The sequence below is a fragment of the Crocuta crocuta genome, unplaced genomic scaffold (genome assembly GCF_008692635.1).
Source record: "Crocuta crocuta isolate KB4526 unplaced genomic scaffold, BGI_CrCroc_1.0 scaffold213, whole genome shotgun sequence".
Classification (NCBI taxonomy): Eukaryota; Metazoa; Chordata; class Mammalia; order Carnivora; family Hyaenidae; genus Crocuta; species Crocuta crocuta.
In genome coordinates, this window is record NW_027529442.1 from 3,054,674 (window position 1) to 3,078,484 (window position 23,811).

The following is a 23,811-nucleotide window of genomic DNA, read 5'->3' on the forward strand; positions in this document are numbered from 1 at the left end:
CCACACATGCTCTGTCTCTCTCTGTATTTCAAATATGAATAAACGATAACAAAATAAAAAAAAGATGTTAACCAATTTAATTTTAAAGTTTATCTTTGTCCTAAGCCATAATAATTGGTGAAATCATGGATTTGATGTGCTAACCACATTTTTTTCCAATACTCCTTAAATAATTACTCAATTATCCTCATAAAGACATCTGCCTATGCACTAAGTAAAATCATCTATGCAGACGGCATACTGTTTAACACGACTGGTTAAAATCTCAGCTCGGCCACTTCCCAGCAGTGGGAACCTGAGTAAATTAACATCTGTGTGTCTCAGTTTCCTCGTCTTTAAAGTGGGGTCGTCATGAAGATGACATGTTAAATGCTTACCTTAGAACAGTGCATAGCACACAGGGAATGCTTTAGGAGGCTTGGCTGCAATTGCAATTATTATATTTGCAATGGGTAAATTGCAAATATTGGTATTGTATTTGCAGTGGTAAATTCTGGAACATGCTGCAGCATTTTCTTCTGTCTCTCTAGAGGATGCAAATTGCTATTTCATTTTTGTTCCCTTTCGCGTAGATGTAGAGCCCATTTCCCTCCCCTCCCCCCGCCTAGTTATCTTTACAATAAATCTAAACCCGGTTTCTAGGAAGTAGGCGAAAACACATGAAATCGCTGATATTTGACTCTTTTGACCCTCTCCCTGAGATAATTTGCCCCCCCCCATCACTTCTGTTGATAGTAACGATGGACGCATCAACTTTCTCTAGGTAGTTGGGTCTTGCCTGCTGGGCACCTGTTCACACTTTACTGGGGAGATCTCCCCTCGACTTGGAGGCCAAGAGAAACCAGATCTTTGGGCTGGGAGCCTGGAATTTCAATTTCTAGCACCACCGCAGACCCGCGCAGGTCAGGCCTGCTGTTGGCATCCTCTCTCCCTGTCACCGTGCAACACAGTGTGAGCATCCCCTTCTCCCCTGCCCACGGGCTCTGATCCTGCTGCTGAAATGTCTAGGCAGTGCCAGGTACAGTGCTGAGCGTTCCGTATCTGTGTGTCATTTAATCTGCATAGCAAACCTGTGACTTGGGTATTATTACCTCTCTCTTTTTTTAAAAAAAAATATTTTTTCATCTTTCAGAGGACAGAGAGAGAGAATGAGCGGAGGAGGAGCAGAGAGAAGGGGAGACACAGAATCCAAAGCAGGCTCCAGGCCTTGAGTTATCAGCACACAGCCCGATGCAGGGCTCAAACCCACAAACCATGAGCTCATGACCCGAGCCGAAGTCAGATGCTTAACCGACTGAGCCACCCAGGCGCCCCTTATTACCTCTCTTTTAAGGATGGTGAAACAGGCCTAGAGAATTTGAGTAATTTGCTCCCTGTGAACTGCAAGTTTATACTTCTGTGCTTGGGAAAATACATTACTTAACGCCTCTCCTGGCTGTAGTTACGCATGAGCTTTTTTCTCTTCTTCATTATAAAGACTATTTATATGAAGGAGTCTGAGGTCCTTCAAAGAGAAGTATTATATAAATTCAAAGCATAATTATTGATTGTACATTCTCTCATTAAACAAACAAAATGTATGCTAATGCTAAATTCACTCCAATTTTCCATTTTGCCATCCTTTGAGAAATAAGCCAATAAACGATTACACACTTAGCTTCCTGGGGAAATGAATTTAAATGTTAATATAAATCCTTTTAGAAAAAAACAAATTTTAACAAATAAGTATTTGAACAAGGAGCGTACTTAACCACGTTCAGAATGAGAAACGTTCAGTACAAGACCCTTGGTGGCTGTTGAGATAAGCCCTCTAAATTTAATATTTTATAATAGACTCACACCTCTTTTGTTAGAAATGGAGAAACAGAGTCATTTTCTTTTCCCTTTTATTGGAAAATATTTAAATCTCTCCAATTTTACTTTGCTAATAGGCAGGGCAAAGTCTGTCTATAAATGTATCCTGACTTATCACAGGTAATCCCGCACTCTAGCATTCATGTGCAGTACTTAACCTCAATTTAAATGTAAATTTTGGCCAACCACAAGTGCTCTATCTGTGAACTTCGAGAGCTCTCTTCATTAATGAGGTCTGCACTAATTATAAGCAGTTTTGTAAGGTTTTCTTAAAACAACTGCAGAACTGACCCCAAAATGAACAAATTCAGAATTTATTTGTTTAAAAAAAAATACTGGCGCCCTTGTGCGCAAATTTCTAGCTCCCGGTGACTCCCAAGGTGTGCACGTGGGAGGGAGGTGAGTAAGCCGATACAGAATGAACTGTACCAGAGAGACCCAGGAAAATGAAATGAAAGGCTACTGGGTTTGCTCTCAAACAGGATCCCTCTTTTGGATGAAAGAAACTGTACCTTCTTCTTATCTAAAAAAAAAAAAAAAAGTTTTACCATGAAAAATACTCCTGGCTTCTCTCTTTCTGGTGACTCAAGTCAGGAATGTGTGATTTGGTAGCAACTAACGAAAACAACATCATTAAGTTTCCCATGAAAGCAAAAAAACAAAACAACAACAAAAAGAACAAAATGAAACCAAACTCACAAAAGCAATTTTCAAATACTCACAGGTACATCCACATATTTGGAAGCTGCCTTCACCTGAGGAGGAGAGAAGAGGGCAGAAGTGAGGCAGGTGTTCATGCTTCACTGTCCACAGCTCAGGGCTGTGTCACCATCAGTTCACACGATACACTGGCACACGGCGCAGACCAGGAAACACAGAAAGGTACTAAAAACAAAATGTGAGGGCCATTCTCTTTCCCAAGTTGTAGCTATGGCTTTGGAGAGATAAAGAGAGAAAAGAGAGAGGGAGGGAGAAAGAGGGGAAGGAAGGGAGTGAAAGGGAGAGGAAGGAGGGTAAAGAGGGAGGGAGGGAGGAAAGATGGATGGATGGATTAGTGGATGGATGGATGGAAGGAAGAAAAGGAAGGAAGGGAGAAAAGGAAAGAAAGAAAGAAAGAGAAAAAGAAAGAAAGAAAGAGAGAAAAGAAAGAAAGAAAGAAAGAAAAGAAAGAAAGAAAGAAAAGAAAAAAGGAAAGCAAAACAAAGAAAAGAAAAGAAAAAAGAAAAGGCAAGCAAATATTTCCTGATTCGGATCCTGTGGCTAGTGTGGGAATTTTGCATGTTCCTCTGTCCCTTTAAAAAGGAAAAAAGTGGGGCGCCTGGGTGGCTCAGCTGGTTGAGCTTCCGACTTCAGCTCAGGTCATGATCTCACAGTTTGTGGGTTCGAGCCCCACGTCGGGCTCTGTGTTGACAGCTAGCTCGGAGCCTGGAGCCTGCTTCGGATTCTGCGTCTCCCTCTCTCTCTGACCCTCCCCTGCTCATGCTGTTTCTCAATCTCAGAAGTAAATTAAAAATTTTTTTTAATTAAAAGAATTAAATAAAAAGGAGAAAAGTAACTACTTAACCCAAAACTGATCAGTGGAGGGCTTGCTCGCTAGTCTAGAAAAGCAACTAAGGCTGCCGCTACTTTTTGTATTTTGGGTCTTTTTGTCCTTTGGCCACAGGATTGTCTTAATGGAATCCTTGGGTTTCAGTTCAGTGTTTTAAAGAAGACACGGTGTGGTGGGTGGGCATCCTTAACCCAGAGGGTGACAGGTGTCTGTGGGTGGGGGTGAGAGAGTACCAGAACCTTTCAAAGCCTGTCCCAAGGCTGCCATTGTGTCTCTTGGTTTTAAAAACTAAAAATCCCAGATGGGAAGTGCAGGACGTGGTTATGGAATTTGTTTTCAGTTTTCAGGGAGAGTGTGTGGTACAGTGTTTGAGAGTATGGAATTTGGAGTCAGGTCTGAGTTTGAATCCTAGCTCTATGACTTACAAGCTGTGTGACCTTAGGCAAGTTACTTCATCTCTCCGAGCCTCGGGTACCTCATCGGCCAAGTGCAGACATACTACCGGATACTTCAGCTGGGTGATCTAAAGGTGAATGGATATACCTTCTGGGACATAGTAGGCATGGAATGAATGCAACAAAGATGATCAATCCATAAGCTCAGTTCATAAGTGGGCTCTGCATGCACACAAAGCAGTAAGAACATCTTTCACATCACAGGTAGGCTTCCTCTTGCCACTTGGCTGAGACCAATATCAGGAATCACAGCTTCTACCCACATGTCTCCCAAGAAAGTGTCATTTTCCCTATTTTCTCCGATTGCTCTTTTCCTAAAACTCCTTTTCAAAATACCAACTCCCAAGGGAGAGAAGCCAGTGAACCAAAAGGGTGTGTGTGTGTGTGGGGGGGGGTTGGCAAGAACTGAGGATTAAGAGGAAACTATTCTGAAAGTGGCAGGACTAGTTGACCCCGAGTCATGTCAAGTCCCATAGACTTGGTTTCTAGAACTGGGTGATGATTCTGTGCACTTCGTAGGGCTGAGAGGCCAACCCAGTGGAAAAAAAACATATGAGAAAGTGCTTCATGAACTTTAAACGGCTGACCACACACATCGATTAGTTAATCCTTGAGAGGGCAATGCATCTGAAGACCCGGAGTCTGCACTAGCACTCAAGGGAAATCCTAGATTCTCTTGCTAACGATGCTCTTAAAACCCTACACTTTTTCTTTGCAGTGTGGACTGCAACTGTAATTCAGTAATTTTGAGCAATATCTGTCTCCCACAGAATGTCATGTCTTGCTCACAGCTGTCTCCCTAGTGACTCACTTGGTACCTGGCTTAGAAAGGGCGCTCAGGGAAAATGCGCAGAAGGAAGGAAGGAGAGAAAACAAGTGACCAGTGATGGCTTCAGGGTGGTTGGGGAATAAGCAGGGGAATGGCCAGATTGAGAAGTCATTGCACGAGTCAGTGTGAAATTCAACACTCTGAAAGCTCTTCCTGCAAAGGATGGTAGGTGAAAGGAAAATGGCCATTTTGGGCCATTAAAGCCATATCAGGAGGGATGCACCTGGGTGGCTCAGTCTGTTAAGCGTCTGACCTCGGCTCAGGTCATGATCTTGCAGTTAATGAGTTCAAGCCTCATGTCGGGCTCTGTGCTGATAGCCTGGAGCCTGGTTCAGTTCTCTCTCTCTCTCTCTCTCTCTCTCTCTCTCTGCTCCTTCCCCAGCTCATGCTCATGCTCTGTCTCTCTCTATCTCTCAAGAATAAACATTCATTATTTTTAAAGAGATATCAGGAAAGCTTTCCAGATTTTGCACAATTAGCATTTCTACTAAACAATCCCCAATACCAAATCTCTCTCGTCCATTCTGGTTGCAGAATTTAGTTTGGGCAAGAAGTGGGTTCCCCTTTTTTTTCCAAGTCTCCCTCATCTACAATACCTGACATTGATGTGATGTTTTTCACTTGGCAAAGCACATTCATGGACAGCTTCTTCTTTCGGCCACCCTGCAAAATGGGGACCAGGAAGTATCTCCATTTACAATGGAGAGCACTGAACCCCACAGAATTTAAGAATGTGTTTGCTCATGGTCTAGGCCAGGTGGCAGAGAAGGGAGAACTCACACGTGGTCCCCTGAACTCCAATTTTCCCTTTGGAACTCCTGATCTCCTCACCCATGGTAGAAATGTCTGAGGGATTGAAACATCAGTGGTTGGGGCAGGTGCTGGCAAAATAATTCTCAGCTGGAAACTGCCTCCTTTGCTCTGTGGAGTCAGTGCTTGGCAGTTGGTAGGAGTTTTGCTACAGCTGAAATGATCAACCTTTAAACACGCCTACTCCATTTACCACTAACATGCAGTTTCAATCCAGAGAATGACACCAGTCAAACTTTATTCCTTTCAAGGCAGTTTGGGAAGATAAGTCATGTTGTATGTCATGAATGAAAACCATCCACTCTCCTACATGCACCAGCCTTCAGTTTTTTATCAGATAACTGTTGACTTACACCTTCTCTTGTAGATCTTCTGCCCATCCCATAAGGATAGGAAAAAACAGCTCAGAGTATACTGTGGTCCTATTATTATTGAGAGACAAGTGGCATATCATTTTTGGTTCTGGCCACTGGGCTTTGAGAAGGGGGTTGATGATGACGATACAGGAGAGCCTTCTATAGGGAGAGTGAAAACAGAACATCTTGCCTAGAAACAGAGTGCTAGTATGGCATTAATGAAGGAGCTTCCATGTAGAATGACTGAGCTTTTTCACAGTGGTTCTACAGCATGAAATCCGAATGGATGAGTAGAATGAAGGGCCCCCAGAAAAGGTTCAAACAGTGCTCTCAGTCCATCCAGGCACTGGTCCTCTCTCATGGTCGAGTAGCTTAAGCAGAGGCTATCTAGGGTGCTTTGGATGTGAGCCTTCCCCATGAGACAGGTCACCTCCAAGGCTGCTTCCCGTTCTGACTCTAGTCTCCTCAAGAGGTAGGAAGCTTTGATCAGTTCTCTTTTTATAGTAGATGTTGAGGAATAGCAGAGGGAACAAACTGGCAAAGCTAGGATCAGAGTTCTGGTTCCTGAACCCACTTCTGCTGATCGTCAACAGTGCTGCCTTTAAACATCACATTTATTTTCAGCATCCGTAGACTGTTTTTGCCAGCTATATTCTGAGAGGAAGGACCAGATCCTCCCAAACCATGAGGGCTTCAAATATTGCCAAGGGTCAGAAAAATTCAAGCGCACACCAGACGCTGTCTCTGGATTAAATAAACAATGGGCCTTACGATGTACACAAGACACTTTCCCAGTATACGTAGATGTTATCTTAATGAAGAAAACACATGTTTTTTATAAAAGTACTGCCTATTTTACAGAATTTTGTCATTATGTATGTTTTCCCATCAGTGGTTCTAAAAAGTGTATGTGTGTGTACGGGTGTGTGTGCATTTTTTTCTTTTTTAACTTTAAATTTTTTTAAGTTTGTTTATTTTGAGAGAGAGAGAGAGAGCATAGAAAGAGGGAGGAGATCCCAAGTAGGGTCTGAGCTGTCAGCACAGAGCCCACTGAGGGGCTCAAACTCACAAATCGTTAGATCATAACCTGAGCTGAAACCAAGAGTCTGGGGCTTAACTGATTGAGGCACCCAGGTGCCGCCCCACCTTTTTTTTTTTAACTTTTAAAAGAAATCTTCCTAGTGAAGTGGCTAAGAGGATGAACTCAGGATTGGTGGGGTAAGAAGTCTGGCTTTGCCATTTTCTAGCTTGGTGGCTTTGGGCAAGTTATTTAACGTCTCTGAGCCTTCTCTGCAAATGGGAAGCTCCTAATACTACTCTAAGGGAAAGCATAAGGATTGAATGAAAGAATCCATCTAAGTGTGTAGAACAGTGTTGGCACAGGGGAGAAGCTACTGAAGGTAACTTTTCTTAGTGGCTACTGGAAATACTGGCTTATTGGTGTAGATGAAGTGCATGCTCCTTGTCCCGGGGACAGTTTCATCCCTCACCTCTAGCCCATGGGCAACTTCTTGCCATAAAAAGAATGCTGGAGGGGCGCCTGGGTGGCTCAGTTGGTTGATTGTCTGACTTCGGCTCAGGTCAGAACCTTGCGGTCAGTGAGCTCAAGCCCTGCGTTGGGCTCTGTGTTGACAGCTCAGAGCCTGGAGCCTGCTTCGGATCCTGTCTCCCTCTCTCTCTGCCCCTCCCCCACTCATGCTCTGTTCTCTTTCAAAAATGAATTAACATTAAAAAATTTTTAAAAAAAGGATGCTGGAATCTCCCCAGGTTACTGGGGCTGACTCTCAGGCTGGTATACTTCCTGCCAATTTAGTGAACATCCTATGTACTAGGGAAAACCTTGAAGGACACAGCAAAGATCTGTCCCCTAACTCAGGATGCTTGAGTTGATGCATGAGTACGAGCGCAGTTTCCGGGGCGCTCAGTTATATTCAATAACACATAGCTACTGCTCTCTGGGACCAGGCTGTGTGCTCTGGGACGCAGGAAATAAGGGGAAGTTCGGAGAGGGGTTTGCCCCACAGACCGGGTCTGGCACCTTTTCTAAGCAGGCATTCAACTGCCCTCAAGGGAGAGGCAAGAACTGTGACTTCAGCCAGATCTCATTTCCTGAAATCCTGACGGTCACGATGGCACAATGAATACATCTTGTCTAGCCCCACTGCCCCTGGGCACCCAGATAGACTTTCCCAGTTCTGGGACAGGAGGTCAGAAAGAGAGACACAAGGTAAGAGAGGCTGAGGGAGACCAGGGATGACAGGAGGGAGACAAGCTGTCAGCGAACAACTTGTGCATGTTCTCATATGCCTGAAGCAAGAAGTACTTCCTGTGTACCTGGCACCACATCAGGGGCTGTAGATGAAGGCGTTTGCTCCATGATTCCTGGCCCCGTGCTTACATGATGTCTAAGTGTACAATCTCTCCAAATACAGAATGAGTCACGTCCGTCCAACAACTAGTAACTATACGTAATGTAGTAACTGTACGTAACGTTTCAGAGTGCTTACGACTTGCCAGGCAATGAGTCAGGAATACCACATTCGTTATCCTGAATCCTCACAACAACATTTCGAGGGGTCCTATTAATTATTCCATTTTCCAGCTGAAGAAACCAAGGCTAAGACGGATGAACTTGGCTTAAAGTCATAGAGCTAAGAAGTTGAAGCTTTAGACCTCCCATCTCCTTGGCGGCCTATTATGCAGTAAAAAACAAACAAATATCAACCCACTTTCACTGACCAGTCATATTTAAGACTTGTTTTGTGTGCATGTGGGTAGAGACACAACCTAAAATGCTTCTCTGGGAAAAATGAATGAGGGATTTGAATAATTATCTGCACTGAGTCAGTCGGGGCAGAAGGTCCAAAACGGCCTGGCCTGAATGTCTCAGCTAATTACCTCGACCCTCCACCTGACTTAGCGTGTGTAGACAGGCTTAATGGTTTCTCTATTGAGCTCTTCCATTATTTTTCAGGTGCCCAAGGTAATCTTTTCATTGAACATTCACCATCCTGGGATTTTCACAATGCTGATGACTAAGAGATTTTCTTCTGCCCGGTCCTAATAAGGGGACCTGAGTTAATCACTGTGTGGCTTTGATAGGGAGCACCGTGGGGGCTTAAACCACTTCTCTTGGCTCATTAGGGGAAAAAGCAACCCAGGTGCAGACCACGAGGACCTCAGGGTTTGATACTATTAAATCAATGCACAGACAAAAAAAAAAAGTGGATTAGGCCCTTTTTGCAAACAGAAATCTGGTGGGTAAGACTCAAAGATGGAAGCAAAAAGAAGTCTGGACAGATACCACTGCATTAGCGACTGCCTGAGCTCTCCTTTCTCCCCGTGATCTCTTAAGAAAACACCCACCAAGGAAATGATTTATTCTCTGCACGAGCTGACCGTACCCTGGCTTGTCTGACTTCACAAGAGCTCCAAGCTGATTTCTCTGCCTTTGCCTAGAAACTGCCAACCACAACACTGCTTCGAGGGGCTAGCAGCATTTACTGCAACGTTTGGCTTTTGAGATTACTGGCGTAATGAAAATGTTGCTTATTGTGTACCTTTCTCCATTTCTCTAACCCAGGAGATAATGAGAGAGCTGGATTTTAGTATTACTATTGTTTGCATGTTGAGGCAGTTCAGTATGTAAAAATGTTACGTAGTCCCACCCCCATGCAGAAAATAATCATGTCTCTTAGGTTGAATTTCATCATCTCTTACCATCCTCATGTGTATGGAAACAAGGGCCTCTCTCTCTTTCCCTCTCTTCAGTACCTAACACTGCCTGATACATGGCAGGGGACTGATAAAAATGTGTTGAATGCATGAACTTCTGGGTGTGGCCCTCTGTACTTAAAACCCAGGATAGAGGTTTCTAGGATTTTCTTGCAGTTGGTGTTTAAATTACAACCGTGTTTTTAAAAATAATTTTTTTAACATTTATTCATTTATGAGAGAGAGAGAGAGAGAGAGTGCGAGTGGGGGAGGGGCAGAAAGAGAGGGGGACACAGAATCCGAAGCAGGGTTCAGGCTCTGAGCTGTCAGCACAGAGCCCGATGTGGGGCTCGAACCCGCAAGGGGCGAGATCATGACATGAGCCGATGTTGGGCACTTAGCCGACTGAGCCATCCAGGTGCCCAAGTTACGACTGTCCTAAAGGACACTGAAGAAAGGTATAGGCAGGTGCTATCAATTTAAAAGTAACTGGCATTAGTCTAAGCATTTGATTCGTATAGATTTGTTTAGTACATGTTAAGGATTAAATGGGTTAACATATATAAAAACCTTTGCACAATGCTTGGCACATGGTACGTGTTCAACAAACGTTGGTTATTATTTTTAGACTCTCTTCTCCTTCCACCTCCAAAGGGGCTGATTTGATTGGTCAGGTTCCAGGGTACTGGCTGAGGTATCTTTCCTAGCTAGCCATACATCGGCACACTTAAATTAAGTGCTTCAGGTGAGAGGGTGTGACCTACGTTGCCGTAAGAGGCCGGACTGTCTAACTTCTCTCCATTGCTGGCTCTGTGCCTAGACCCTCTTTCTGATTCTATTTCTTCCTCTTACAGAGGAGACGATGAGACTTCCCAGGAGATGAGAGCAGCTCTCTATGGAGTTCTCCACATCAGAATACGGACCCAAAGCCCAGTTCACAATGTGGTTGCTTATCCCCAAAGACCCTTGCCCTCATAGGGACATGCCATTCCCTCACTGGAAAGTGGAGTCTATTCCTCTACCCCCTTGAGTCTGGGCTGGCTTGGCCTGTGACTGTGCAGAACAACAGCATATGATGGGGATGACACCATGCCAGTTTCAAGCCACATCTTGAAAAGGGTTGGCAGCTTCTACAGCCTTACTCTTGAAAGTCAGCTGCCCATGGTGATGCCCCTGACACCACCATGCTTCAAGAAACCCAAGCCATTTGGAAGAGATTGGCAGGATGAGACCCCACATAGGTAGAAAGAAGCCATAGGAAGACACATCAAACTATCAGATATCTAGCCCCAGCCCAGCCTAGCTGTCTGCTGAATGCAACCCAGTGAGTGACCTCAGTCAAAGCCACAGGAACCGCAGACTCACCTAGCTGAGCTCTTCCCAGATTCCTAATCCACAAAGTTGTGAGCAAAAGAAAATGATTGCTTTAAGCCACTAATGCTGCCATGGTTTGTTATGCAGCAATAGACAATCAAAACCTAATAAGTTGGTCCTTTATCTCACATCCGCCTACCTTTTTCCATTGCATGTATTTCCCTGGAGGATGCTGTGGGGTGGTCCTGATGGCCTAGGACAGGATATGGGTATTTCTGGCTCTGCTGGCTATAAAGACACTAATGACTAACCTGATTTTCACTTGATATTTATGATAGCTATTGAGCACATATGTATGGGGCACTGTATTAGGCACCTTATGAATACTTAGCTCAGTCATCACTGTAGAACCCAGAAAGGCTCATCTCACCATCCTTGCTTAATGGAAGGATTCTGAGGCTCGGCAAGGTTAAGCAATTCTCAAGAGGGGAATCAGTAACTGGTGGAACTACAGTACAAGCCCAAATCTGCTTATAAAGTGTGGAGTCCTTCCATTATATCAAGTTGTTGATGTTCTGAAAAGGCTGTGTCTCCCAAACCACTTCTTACCTACTGACCACCCAGGGTTTGGGAAAAGGAGACCCAACTTTGTGGAATGTGTAGAGGCTTTGAGTCACATAGATCTTGTTTTGATTATGCTCCATCACTGGTTAGTTAAATGACCTTGGGAAAAATTATTTAACCTTCTATGGCTTCCATAATCTCATCTGCAAAATATGAGAACAATTATTGTCTTCAGAGGGTTCTTCTGAGGTTGAATATGTTAACATCATACCGTGTCAAGTTAACAGTGCCTCGTACACAGTGAGAGCTCAATAATCACCACTAGCTATTATTATTACTAGCATTTCATTCACTTGTCGTTAGCTGGGAGTGGACTGTGCCAAGTGTGTTCCCGTCCATAGCTTAGAGACTAAAGTTGGCAAACTGGCCTGTGGGCCAAATCTAGCCTGATGCTTGTTTTTATGCAGCCCATGAGTTAAGAATGGTTTTCACATTTTTCAGTGGGTGAAAGAAAACACAAAGAAAAATAATAGTTCCTGAAATGTGAAACTTACAGAAAATTGACATTTCAGTGTCTGTGAATAAAGTTTTATTGGAACACAGCCACACCCACTCATTTATATCTTGTTGATAGCTGCTTTCATGCTATAGGAGCAGAGGCTGAGTAGCTGTGACAGAGATCATGTGGCCTGTAAAGTAAAAAATATTTACTACTTTGTCTTTTTCAGAAGTTTTCAGACCTCTGGACTAGAACATGCTTAAGTGAGGGATTATAGAGTGGAGGCAGGAAAAGAATCACAAAATGCAAATGTCTAATCTTCATTTGACCATTAACTAGTTGATTGATTTCAGCTACTTGCCTAGCCTCAAGTCCTTATTTATTATAATAGGGTGCCAGGCTGAGTATTTTCTCTCGATTCTTTCTAGAATTAAAAAATATGTCTCTCAGATGGTGTACCAGGCAGGTTGGTTCTAGGAAGAATGTGGAAAGGAAGTACTTCCCGCATCTTGAAAAAGTTATAAATACTCTAGTACTAAAACAAGAGGCTTATTAATATTGTAGTATTAATAAGAGCTCAGGACATGAGGCTCCAGGAAAAATATAGCACCGGGGAAAAGGAAAAGCACTTGAGATAAATAAAGACCATCCACACAGGTACCAGAGAATATAGGATGGCCTAGTGGGTAGACCTGGCAAAGAGATAAAAGGATTACCATAGGTAGCATGAGCTAAGTATCCACCCTGTACCAGTCACTGTTTTCTATGATCATCCAATGTCATATTCCCAGCACCCTCTACCTGCAGCCCTCTTCATCTGCATCTCTTTGGGCCATGGGGAGGATTCGCCAAGATAATACGCATAAAGAGGCACAATAAAAAGACACGGCAAACCCTCAGGATACGCTAGCTGCTATACTGCTACTGCTGGAATGAACAGCCCAAAGGAACAACCTTCTGTGAACTTGCCCTGAGTCCCTACATTTGCCCATATCCTTCCTCAGCTTCTCTTTGTTGCGGCAGAAAGAAGTGCAGTCAGCAGGGTTGACATCTAAATGCCAATGGCCCCATGATAAGCATCATTAAGGCCAGTGATGCGGGAGAAGCTGGAACTATATCATTGATCAGCAGATCGGAGATTGCTGGAAAGAGATTTGGGAGTTTCTAAAGTGGAGCAGAGGCAGTAGAGGGAAGTGGTTTGAAGACTTTGGAGTTGGAACATGGGGCCAAATTCTAGCTCTACTCCTTACTAGACAAGTTCCTTGACTTTTCCATGCCTTGCATCCCTCATCTATAAAATGGGGATAATACTACTTTTCATAGAGTTGTTGGGTTTTTAACTGAGTCGGCAGATCAGCTCCCAGAACATAGCAAATAAGAATTATGTGTCTCTCTGAAACGATGCTCAGCATCCCTCCTCATCAGGGAAATACAAATCAAAACCACACTGAGATACCACCTCACGCCAGTCAGAGTGGCTAAAATGAGCAAATCAGAGAACTCTAGATGCTGGCGAGGATGTGGAGAAACGGGCACCCTCCTACACTGTTGGTGGGAATGTAAACTGGTACAGCCCCTCTGGAAAACAGTGTGGAGGTTCCTCAGGAAACTAACAATAGAACTCCCCTATGACCCAGCAATAGCACTGCTAGGAATTTACCCAAGGGATACAGAAATGCTGATGCATAGGAGCACATGTACCCCAATGTTCATAGCAGCACTCTCCACAATAGCTAAAACATGGAAAGAGCCTAAGTGTCCATCAACGGACGAATGGATCAAGAAGATGTGGTTTATCTATACCATGGAATACTCCATGGCAATGAGAAACAATGAAATCTGGCCATGTGTAGCAACATGGATGGACCTTGAGGGTGTTATGCTGAGCGAAATAAGTCAGGCAGAGAAGGACAAATATCATATGTTTGCACGTATAGGAGGATTGGGAGGAACTTGACGGAGGAACAAGGGGGAGAAGAAGGGCGGAAATGGTGGGGGAAAGGGAGAGAGGCAAACCATGAGAGACTCTTGAATGCTGACAAAAACTGAGGACTGATGGATGTGGGGGGAGGGGGGATGGGCATGGAGGAGGACACTTGGGATGAGCACTGGGTGTTATGTGGAAACTAATATGACAATAAACTATTTGAAAAAAAAAAAAAAGAATTATGTGTCTGTCATTATTATCATTCCTGCTGAAAGGTCAGATTGTTCTGATTACATTGTTCTAATTACATTTGTATATTAAGCTTGCTCTTGCCCTGCACTATCCAATAGCTACATGTGGCTATTTAAATTTAAATGAGTTTGGGGCACCTGGGTGGCTCAGTCAGTTGAGTGTCCGACTCTTGATTTCGGCTCAGGTCATGAGCTCACAGTTCATGGATCTGAGCCCCTCGTCAGGCTCTGTGCTGACAGTGCAGAGCCTGCTTGGGATTTTGTCTCTCTCTGCACCTCCCCTCTTCACACACTCTCTCTCAAAATAAATAAACTTAATGTAAATGAGTTCAAGCAAAATGCAATTAAAAATTCAACTTTGTATTTGTACTAGCCATGTTTCATGAGCCGCACATGGTCGGGGCTACTGAATCAAAACAGCTGAGATACAGAATATTTCCACCACTGCGGGAAGTTCTATTGGACAGTACTGAGAGATTCAAGAGACATTCGTAAATACAGTTATTACATTTTTAAATGTTAAGAATGAAGAGATGTGCCATTCAATCTCTACCTTAAGACCAGAGATCAGTTGGAAGAGGAAGCAGGGGAAGGAAAAGGGCACTGGTGTCAATAGCCTCATTGTGTGGATGAAACAGGAATTAAAGGTGGATGGGTATTATTTAACGTTATCAAGATGCTGAGAGAGGAGTGACAATATTAATAAAACCATGACAGGAAGAGAGAGGGGAGGAGTATAAGATAACACGGTGAGTGAAAGCCCCGTCTATTACAGTAGGGAGTCAAATAATCTCTAAGATCAATAAACCAAGAAATAGCAATGTAAGAATAGTACTTGGAGCTATGATGATAAAAACAAAATTGTTTCAAGGGTCCCTTCTGCGGTCAGGGATTAAGGTTGGAAAGAGGCAGGACAGAGAACTGCTGTTTCTTTAAAAAACAATACTATGATGAGTGACTGTATGATTTCATTTTTAACTCTCTATTTCTTTTACAAAAAATTACTGAAAAAAGAACAAAACGAGTGGTAGAATTTTCAACATTCTCGGGGAGAATGGCATTTTGCAGGAGGAATCCGTCCCCTCTAAGGAACTTCTTCAAGGTTTTTGGTTGATGGGAACGGGATTCTGGGTTATGTCCTTCTACAAAGGCAAAGAAGCAAAACCTAGCACCCCTCCCCCGCCCCCATACATAATCTGGATGCTCCGAGTGCATCTTGGGAAGATGAATATATTGTTAGTGCCAACTGAGGGACTGCCTGCCTGGGGGAGACAGAATGTACCAGGGGGTGGATGTGCTGGGACTCTGTGTGCGGGTGAGCATTTGAGCAAAGCTCAGCGGCTCCCGCTTGGGGCTGAGTGACAGTTATGGTGCAAGCCCCTTACAACACTTTCTGAGGCCTGGAGGAAAATGCGACTCTTGAAAGTCTATCTGGAATCATGGACAGCATGATGGATTCCCGAGCTCTGTCACCAAGGGGATGAAACGTCTTCTCTGCTGGCCAGAGATCAGGGTGTTTCTGGCCAATTATGAAGTGCCCGTGCCCACATAAGCACCATGTAAATGCCACCCAGAGGCACCTATGTCGTGAGGCCATCGTCTTTTACTTCCTATTTTAAAAGGGTTGGAGTTTATAAATGCAGTTTTTACGGATGTGGGAACTGTGACCCCGACAACGGTGGGTACCTCACCGGGTAGACATTGCTCAGAAAAGCATGCATTTAAAAGAAAAGAGTGAAACACTGAAATGGTTAAAAATAAGTTTTCCCTCAGTTGCCTATAAACGGAACTGGGGCATCTGGGTGGCTCAGTGAGTTGGGCGTCCGACTTCAGCCAAGGTCATGATCTCATCATTCCCGAGTTTGAGCCCCGCGTCGGGCTCTGTGCTGACAGCTCAGAGCCTGGAGCCTGTTTCAGATTCTGTGTCTCCCTCTCTTCTCTGCCCCTTCCCTACTCATACTCTGTCTGTATCTTTCAAAAATAAACATTAAAAAAATTTTTTTAAATAAAAAAAAAATGGAACCAGTGTTTAAAAAAATTTTCAGGTAACAGAAAGTGAACTGGAGTCCAAGGCTGGACTCTCCTGCTATCTCAAATACTGGCTCTGTGAGTTTGGGAAAAGCCATTGTTTAATTTTCTCAGATGACACAGAAATACCTAATACCTGACATGTACAGTCATATACACAAATATAGATGCATTTACCAATGACTGAATGCCTAACTGACACCACCTTATTCAATTCTTACAATAACCTGTCTTCTCATTATACAAATGAAGGAGTTGTAGTTCGACTGGTTAAACTGCACTCATTGGAGAATGCAGGTAAGAAGTAGTAGAGCTAGGATTTGAACCTAGGTGGGTCTAACTTCAAAGGCTCCATCCACTACTATATTATGCTGCCCCCTATATTGCCCTACCTTATACACAGGGCAGTTTACCAAAGTCCGAAGATAAAATCCAGATGATGACAGTGGAGATACTTCATCCTATAATGATGAGAGTCACCTGTCACGCCACACAAGACCTCGTATATTACTATTGTGTAACCATCATGCATATTCTGAAACGACTCAGGGCCTCTATACAGCTTCTTTGGGGCTGGAAGAAGGTGGGCGAGTGCCCAGGCTTTCCTGGAAAGCGTCCTTAGGCAGGAACATGAAAACCTCAAATTGTAGGGCTGCTGGGTGACTGCACGATTTCTGTGCATGTTCATAAATATTGATTGTGATTAAACTATTATCATAGTAATGAGGGTAATAATGCCTCCTACAGCCCATCCCACCACACTACTCAAAGTCCCTACCTTTCATTAAACAAAGAGCTGTTGGCACTGCTGGGGAGTTGGGCAAGAGGCAGGGAAATGATCTCTATTAAGCAAAAGCATTCTGTTCCATGCACTGAAGCCGCAGCCTCATTAACGAGAATTGTTCGCATCTCCTGTTGCTCAGGGTACTGTGCTCCGAGACTGGGTCCAGGAAGTGTATGTTCTCATCTCTCTTCCCCCCTGGGGCTTCCGAACAGATGCCCTATTGAAGTAGACATGTTTTTCCTTCCAGTTTCCCTTATCTCTGTCCCAATCCTTCATTCCCAGGGAGGATTTCTGCAAGGCTCAGAGCCTCCTTCAAACCCTCCCTTTTAATGCTACCAAGACTTAGCAATGGTTGCGTGCTTATTATTTGCCTGTCATAAGGCTAAGCAATTTATAAGTAATTAACCCTCACAATTGAGGGCATGATGATGATTATCATTTGTGGAGGAGGAAACTGAGGCTCAGAGAGGTTTAACAGCTTCCTGAAAGACACAAAGGTGGAAGTATCATGTCGCTTCCTTGGACCCCAGGGTCTGACCTCTTAATGAGGCTGTACCGCTTTTCCACTTGTCGATTTACATGGCATACTTCCATTTTAGGAGAAACTCGGAAGTATAAATCGGAAAGGTTTAATTTTATAAAATCTCCAAGCAGGGGGAGCCTGGGCTGCTCGGTCAGTTGAGCATCCGACCCTTGATCTCAGCTTGGGTCATAATCTCACAGTCGTGAGTTCAAGCCCCCGCACTGAAAAAATAAAAATCTCCAAACAGGTTCAAAAGCTTATTTTTATTTGATCATACATGGGGACCTCTGCCCACCTCTGGCATTTTTGGGTTTTGCTCTGCCTTTTGAACACTTCCCAACACTAAATGGCCCAAGAGAGTGCATGCTGGAAGAGGGTAAGGATCATGTCTTACCTGCGTCCCTGGCTTCTGCAAGGCCTTGATGCTAAGCAAATGAGGACTGTGCTGTCACGACTCAACAGTCATGTTTCTGCACAAGGGGATCATCTAGCAGCCTGGTGCCCTTCCCTTCTCCCTCAGCCACCTCAGCCTGAACTTGAGGGCACAGGTTGTTTATATTATCGCTGCCAGCGGCAACCCACTAGAGTCCGTGTAGGTCTGCCACTCAGTGGAGAATTCATTCTTTTCTGCTTTTTCCTCATCTCAGGTATAGAGTGGAGAAAACAAATGGATGAGCTGCAAGGTCTGGGTTTTGTGTCTCAAATAGATGTTCAAGTCATGTTCCTTCTCTGGTCTTCGTTTACACAGCTGCAAAGTAGGGCAGTGAGAAGATATCACAGGTTTCCAAACTTCTGGAATCAACACCACTGTCCTGATTTGGGCTACAGCCCATGCACCATCTGTACTATATTTTCTTATATACTTAATTTCTCCTTTAAATTGGCTCACTTTTTAAATACTTACTTATAAAAAGAAAATGTGTATCACTGCCATAAACGGAAAACCAGTATCAAGATAAAATCAAGAGGAGAAGGAAGTAAGAGTAAAAATACACACAACATAAATAAAAATAAAATGATCACATTCTAGGTAGACACGGTTGCCTGTAGAGGGTGCTGAACCCAAGGCCTGCTCGCTCTTTCTCTCTCTTTGTTACACATGAATATGTGACATTTTAGGGAAATGTGAGAGACAGATTATCACTCAATGGAAACTTTCTCCTTGATATAAAGACAAAGACGAAAAGAAAATTAAAAAGCGGATAATTCTCTTACAATGGGATGGGTGCTATTTAATGTGGCATTTTTGTGGCATCTAATGTCACAGGTACCAGGTGCTATATCTCCAGAGCTTGGAAAACACTCAGGGATGTATTAGCAGAAAGGAAGGAGGAGGAGGAGGGAAGAGGAAGAAGAGGGAGGAAGACACCACCGTGTTTGGTAGCATTTGCCAATTCTGTGGTGCAAAGGATTTGACCAAGGTCAATTTCAGGCTTCCAGGGGGGCATCACTAAAGGCAGAGATGCAAAGAGACATGGAGAATTGGCTTTGGCCAGCAGGTAGGAACTGAGAAGATTCTAGTACAGCACTGGAGACACTGGACCATAAAACCTCAAAAGTTCCTCTGGTCATATGCACTCTAGATGGCAACTTCTAGACAACAAGAGAAAAGATCTTCAAAAGAACATATTTCTACAACTCCTAGCTTAAAAATTTACATGTAGCAGTCACAGAAAAACATGGTGCAGATCAAGGAATTGATCCTAGTACTCAGCACTCAGTGACATCACCACAGTAATAGCAATAGCTAACAAGTATCAGGTGCTTACCTCATTCTGGGCATATAACATTTCCTCACTTTAACATCACATAATTGAGGTCTTCTTATTTTCCCATTTTATAGGTCAGTAAACTAAAGTCAGAGGTTAACTAATCTGCCCAGGATTATACTCCAGTAAGAGACAGAACTGCACAAAGTAGTAACCTCGGTGTATATTGAAATAAACCTGATTCAACCTAAAATATGCATGGGGGATGGGTTATACAATTCTGGTTGGCTGAGTATTTTGATTAATAGGTACTCTAGAAATTATGCTTGAATGAAAAATTCTGGAAGAATTAGCATAAAATACTCAATGCTGAAATACACTAAACTTAACGGAAAACATCTCTGATGCATTGAAGTTTCGAGTATAAGAATGTGCCAAAATAGAAGCTACAGGACAGTTTTGGCTGATCCTGTTCTGAGTAGTGACTTGGGTTGCTTAGGAGAAATGGTTAATATGCTGAGGACAAAACAGGTGAGAAAACAGTTAAAAGTGCTAGGATCAGGCAAACCTTCTTACAGGTTAGGTTGAAGATAAGGCTAAGAAGCGGTATTTACTGAGCAGCCACAATGTGTCAGACGACTGTTCACTGTAGTTCTTTTTTTTTTTTAAATTTTTAAAATGTTTAATTATTTTTGAGAGAGACAGACAGAGAGAATGAGCAGGGGAGAAGCAGAGAGAGAGGGAGCCACAGAATGCAAAGCAGGCTCCAGGCTCTGAGCTGTCAGCACAGCGCCTGATGTGGGGATTGAACTCATGAACCGTGAAATCTTGACCTGAGCCGAAACTGGATGCTTAACTGATGGAGCCCCCAGGCACCCCTGCTACTAATCATCTCGTCTGCTACCTGAAATAGGCCCCACCACCCTCACTCAACAGATGAAAAAACTGAGGTTCACAAATGGCCAGTAACTAGCCCACATTTCTGTTAGTCTGGGCTTCACAATCCTGTCTCTCCCTCTAACTTTCCGGTGATCAGCTTCCCACTACATGTGGTTCAGAGGTCAGGGCAGCTTCTCTGACTTTTAACTTCAGAACAATTATTTCATGTTTGAAGCCCTACATATCTTCATTAGGTATTTCTTTCAGAGCTGACACGTCTGTGACCTGGTTGCTTGGCACCTGACAGTCTGAAGAAAATACTGTGTCTATCTTAGGTTCATCTGTCTACTAAAGAATATTAAGAGAAATGGTTAACTTTGGATGCTTTTGTTTTTCTTCTGCAAAGCTTCTGAAGGGCTGCTTTGGACAGCAGGTATGTTAATTGTCAGCTGTGTTTTCAAGGCATGAACTGGAAAGGAGGATGATGTCCTACTAGGTGATAAAATTATCTGTCATAAACCCCAAAGTGGATGTCAAGTTCTGAGCCATTGGGGAGTGGCTGATGAAAGAAGTCCGTAGAAGGCATGGCAGATCAGTGCTTTACGGTTCTTGAACATTTCAGAGCACGGTGCTTTTTTGGTCTATGTGAACAAAACACGTTAGACAAAATGTCTTCCAATGGTGGCTCAAAGCTTCAAAATCAGACTAACAAACACGGTATCACCTGATAATAGTAGCTGGTCTCTCGGCAACTTCTCTTAGCTTGTCCATCTGAATCAATTTTGAGAATGCCCCTTGGCGAACCCTTTGATTCCGTAACCGTGGGCAAGTTGCTTCATGATCAGGCTCCAGACTACCTGCTCCCTAACTCTATCCCTTGTCATTTTCCTCCCTTCAGGCTGACATTTCCCTGAGTGACAATGAACTTCTGGTTCCCAGAATGCATGAGACCTTCCCTGTCTCCTCAGTGTCTTTGTACCCTGGGACACTCTTTCTTCTCTTCTTTGCTAGATCCGTTAGACCTCAGCTCAAATACCGTGACCTTCCAGATGATGTTCGGTTCTTTTAGACTATTGTCCCATTGTGTCAGCTACTTCTCCCTCTCTCTGAAAAACTGCCACGCGTGTGATTTACTTCTTGAGACTATATCTCCCTATATGAAGAGGATCTATATGAAGAGGCATTATCCCTCTTGGTCATTGCTAAGCTCCCAATGCCTGGCAGCAAGTATGCCCTCAACAAACATGTGTTGACTGAACGAATAGTATGAAACTGAAGATTATCTGGAAGCACAAAAGAAGTGGGGGCATTTTGAAGGTCTCTTCCTTTGGTTTTATTGCAAAACATTTGGTGGGGAAGTTACTGATCAATTATTTTTGCTGGTAAGATGTGAACAAAAAATAGATGACTCTTTCCCTTAGAAATGGTATCAGTAAGTGGCTAGTTCCTGGAAGAGCCGCTAATTGACTTCTGAGTTTCTGTGCTTCTGTGGGGAAGAACATTCTGAAGATAATACAGGAGTAAATCTACGGTACAGTCTTAGTAGTTGTGTGACTTTGGACAAGAAACTCAACTTCTCCCATCTGTAAAATGGGGATCATAATTGTATCAATTGCATAGGATGATTGTGAGGATCAGATGAGGAAATGCATGTGATCACTTAGCACACTGCTGGGCACACAGTATACGTTCAGTAAAGGTCGGCTATTACCAACATGGTGGGTGCTTCTGTCCAAGGCAGGCACCTCCATTCTGAAGCGTGGATGCCAACTGACTTGAATCATATGGATTCAGCACCTGATAAGCTAATGATGCTGCTCTCTGAGGGTAGAACGAGACCTCTCTGTCTATACCACCCTCACCAGCCCAAACTATAAAAAGCCATGTCTTCTCTGCTGAGCGTTCCCTGAAGCCAAAGCAAAGATGGGACTTCACCAGACATAACACTAACGATTATGGATACTCACCCTGTGCTAAAATGTGAACTCCTTCCTGACCAAAATATTCTGTGGACAGAAGTGAATTATTTTGATCCGGTTCAGGCTTTTGACCAAAGTGGCAGTCTTGTTCTTTGGCATGACCTCAAGAGCTCTGCACGAAAGCAGTCTAGGCTGCTGGTAGACCTGCACTAATACCAGTCCTGGTCTCAGATTCTAGCAGGAAGAAGCAGGTCTACTTTGTTTCATTTCTAAGTGGCAAAACAATTAAAATGCTGGCAAATGAAGAAACAAAAGGGTGAATGAGCATAATTTGAGACGTAGGAGATTATACATAGGGTCTAGGCCCGTGACAGCTTGGAACAGGGCTTTATCCTGCCTGACTGGAGTGACTTCCATGTTCCATTTTGACCCTCACAAATGGACTGGCTTGATAGGGGAATCTGGAGTGGATTCTGGAGGGGAATCTGGAGGGGCCTTCAGAGGATTTGAAGTAACTATTCCGTCTGCCAGGGGAGAGGGTGTGGGCCCCTCCGACGTCGTCACCCTTCCCTATAGGCTCCAGAGTTTAGTGGCAGAGAGTATGCTGGTCAAACTAGAGGGCTTAACCTCTCAGAGCCTCAGTTTCATTGTCTGGGGGCAGAAGAGCATTGGTGGAATGGCAGCGTTCAGAGGATTCAAGGAGAAAAATACATTTAAAGCACTTAGCCCTGTGCCAGGCACTTAGCAAGTGCTTAAAGAATAGCTGTTGCTCCTGTAGCTATTTTCGGCTTCTGGATTCATCTAATAAAACCATCATCATTCTACGCCGAAGGGAACTGAAAGCCAAGGTGTGATCCCTTGTTCCGGGTGACACAGCTCCCAGGGGGAGGGGAGGGGCTGGGACCCAGCTCAGGTCTCCCCTCTCCGGGCTGTCTGTTTGCTGTATACCACCCGCTCTCAGACTCTCAGAGCCACTCGGCGCAGCGGGGCTCTTCAGGACCTCACCACGAGGGGCCTTCCCCTTTGATCCCTTCCACTGAGTCTCCACCCCCCGCATGTGCTCAATCTCTAAGTCCTGCCCATGCGACTTCCAAAATATCCTGCAAAAATGCCTCCTGCTTTCCTGCCTCCTGGTCATTGCAGTTGCTGGTCTGTCTAGAAGATTCTCTCCTCTCTTCAGCTATGGCTGGCTCCTCTTAGTTTCAGCCCATGTCTCCTCCTCAGAGATCTTCCGTGACCATCCTAGTTGAAGCAACACCACTCCTACCTCCCTTCTCTCCTTTCTCGCCCTTTCTCTCCACTTTGTGGGCTGGATAGCACCACCCCTACCCTATGCTTTTCTTTCCTTTCTTAATTGTCTGTCTCTCTTCCTAAATGTAAACTCCAAAAGGAGAACATGTGTCCCTTGCTCACTGCTGTGGCCCCGGCACCTAACACAATGCATGACACGTAGGTGCTTGGTAAATACATGCTGGGTGAATGAATGAATCAATGAGTGAACAAATGAGCGGCAGATTCCAGAACTAGCATATTTGTTAACACCTGGATAGGACCAAGGAACAGATCTTAATTTGTTTGGAGAGAGACCTAGGTACCTGCTTGTCGCCCTTCCTGGCCTCCTAAAAGAACAGCGTGAGGCTACCCACCAGACAAGGACCCTTCCAAGCAGGCAACCCACACAAAAGCACATCTTGCAGTCAGGGGAAATGGGCGGATAGTTGCTAATTGCGACTTCCAACTGGGCTGATCTTTCGAAAGTTCGAAAGGCGCCTGCCTCCAGAAATCCCAGGCTGCTCCTGCTGCTGAAGCTGGGGAGGGAGGAGAGGAGGGGCGCGCCTGGACGCCTC

General features: G+C 44.1%; 1 protein-coding gene across 1 annotated transcript in view; it reads right to left on the reverse strand.

Annotated features, from left to right (window-relative positions):
* The window catches only part of CADPS (calcium dependent secretion activator), a 461,448-nt gene that overhangs the window by 43,897 nt on the left and 393,740 nt on the right, over nt 1–23,811 (reverse strand). The window contains exon 26 of the mRNA XM_077760230.1: nt 2,577–2,609. Coding sequence (XP_077616356.1) covers nt 2,577–2,609 — 33 coding nt within the window. The remainder of the gene's footprint in view (nt 1–2,576; nt 2,610–23,811) is intronic.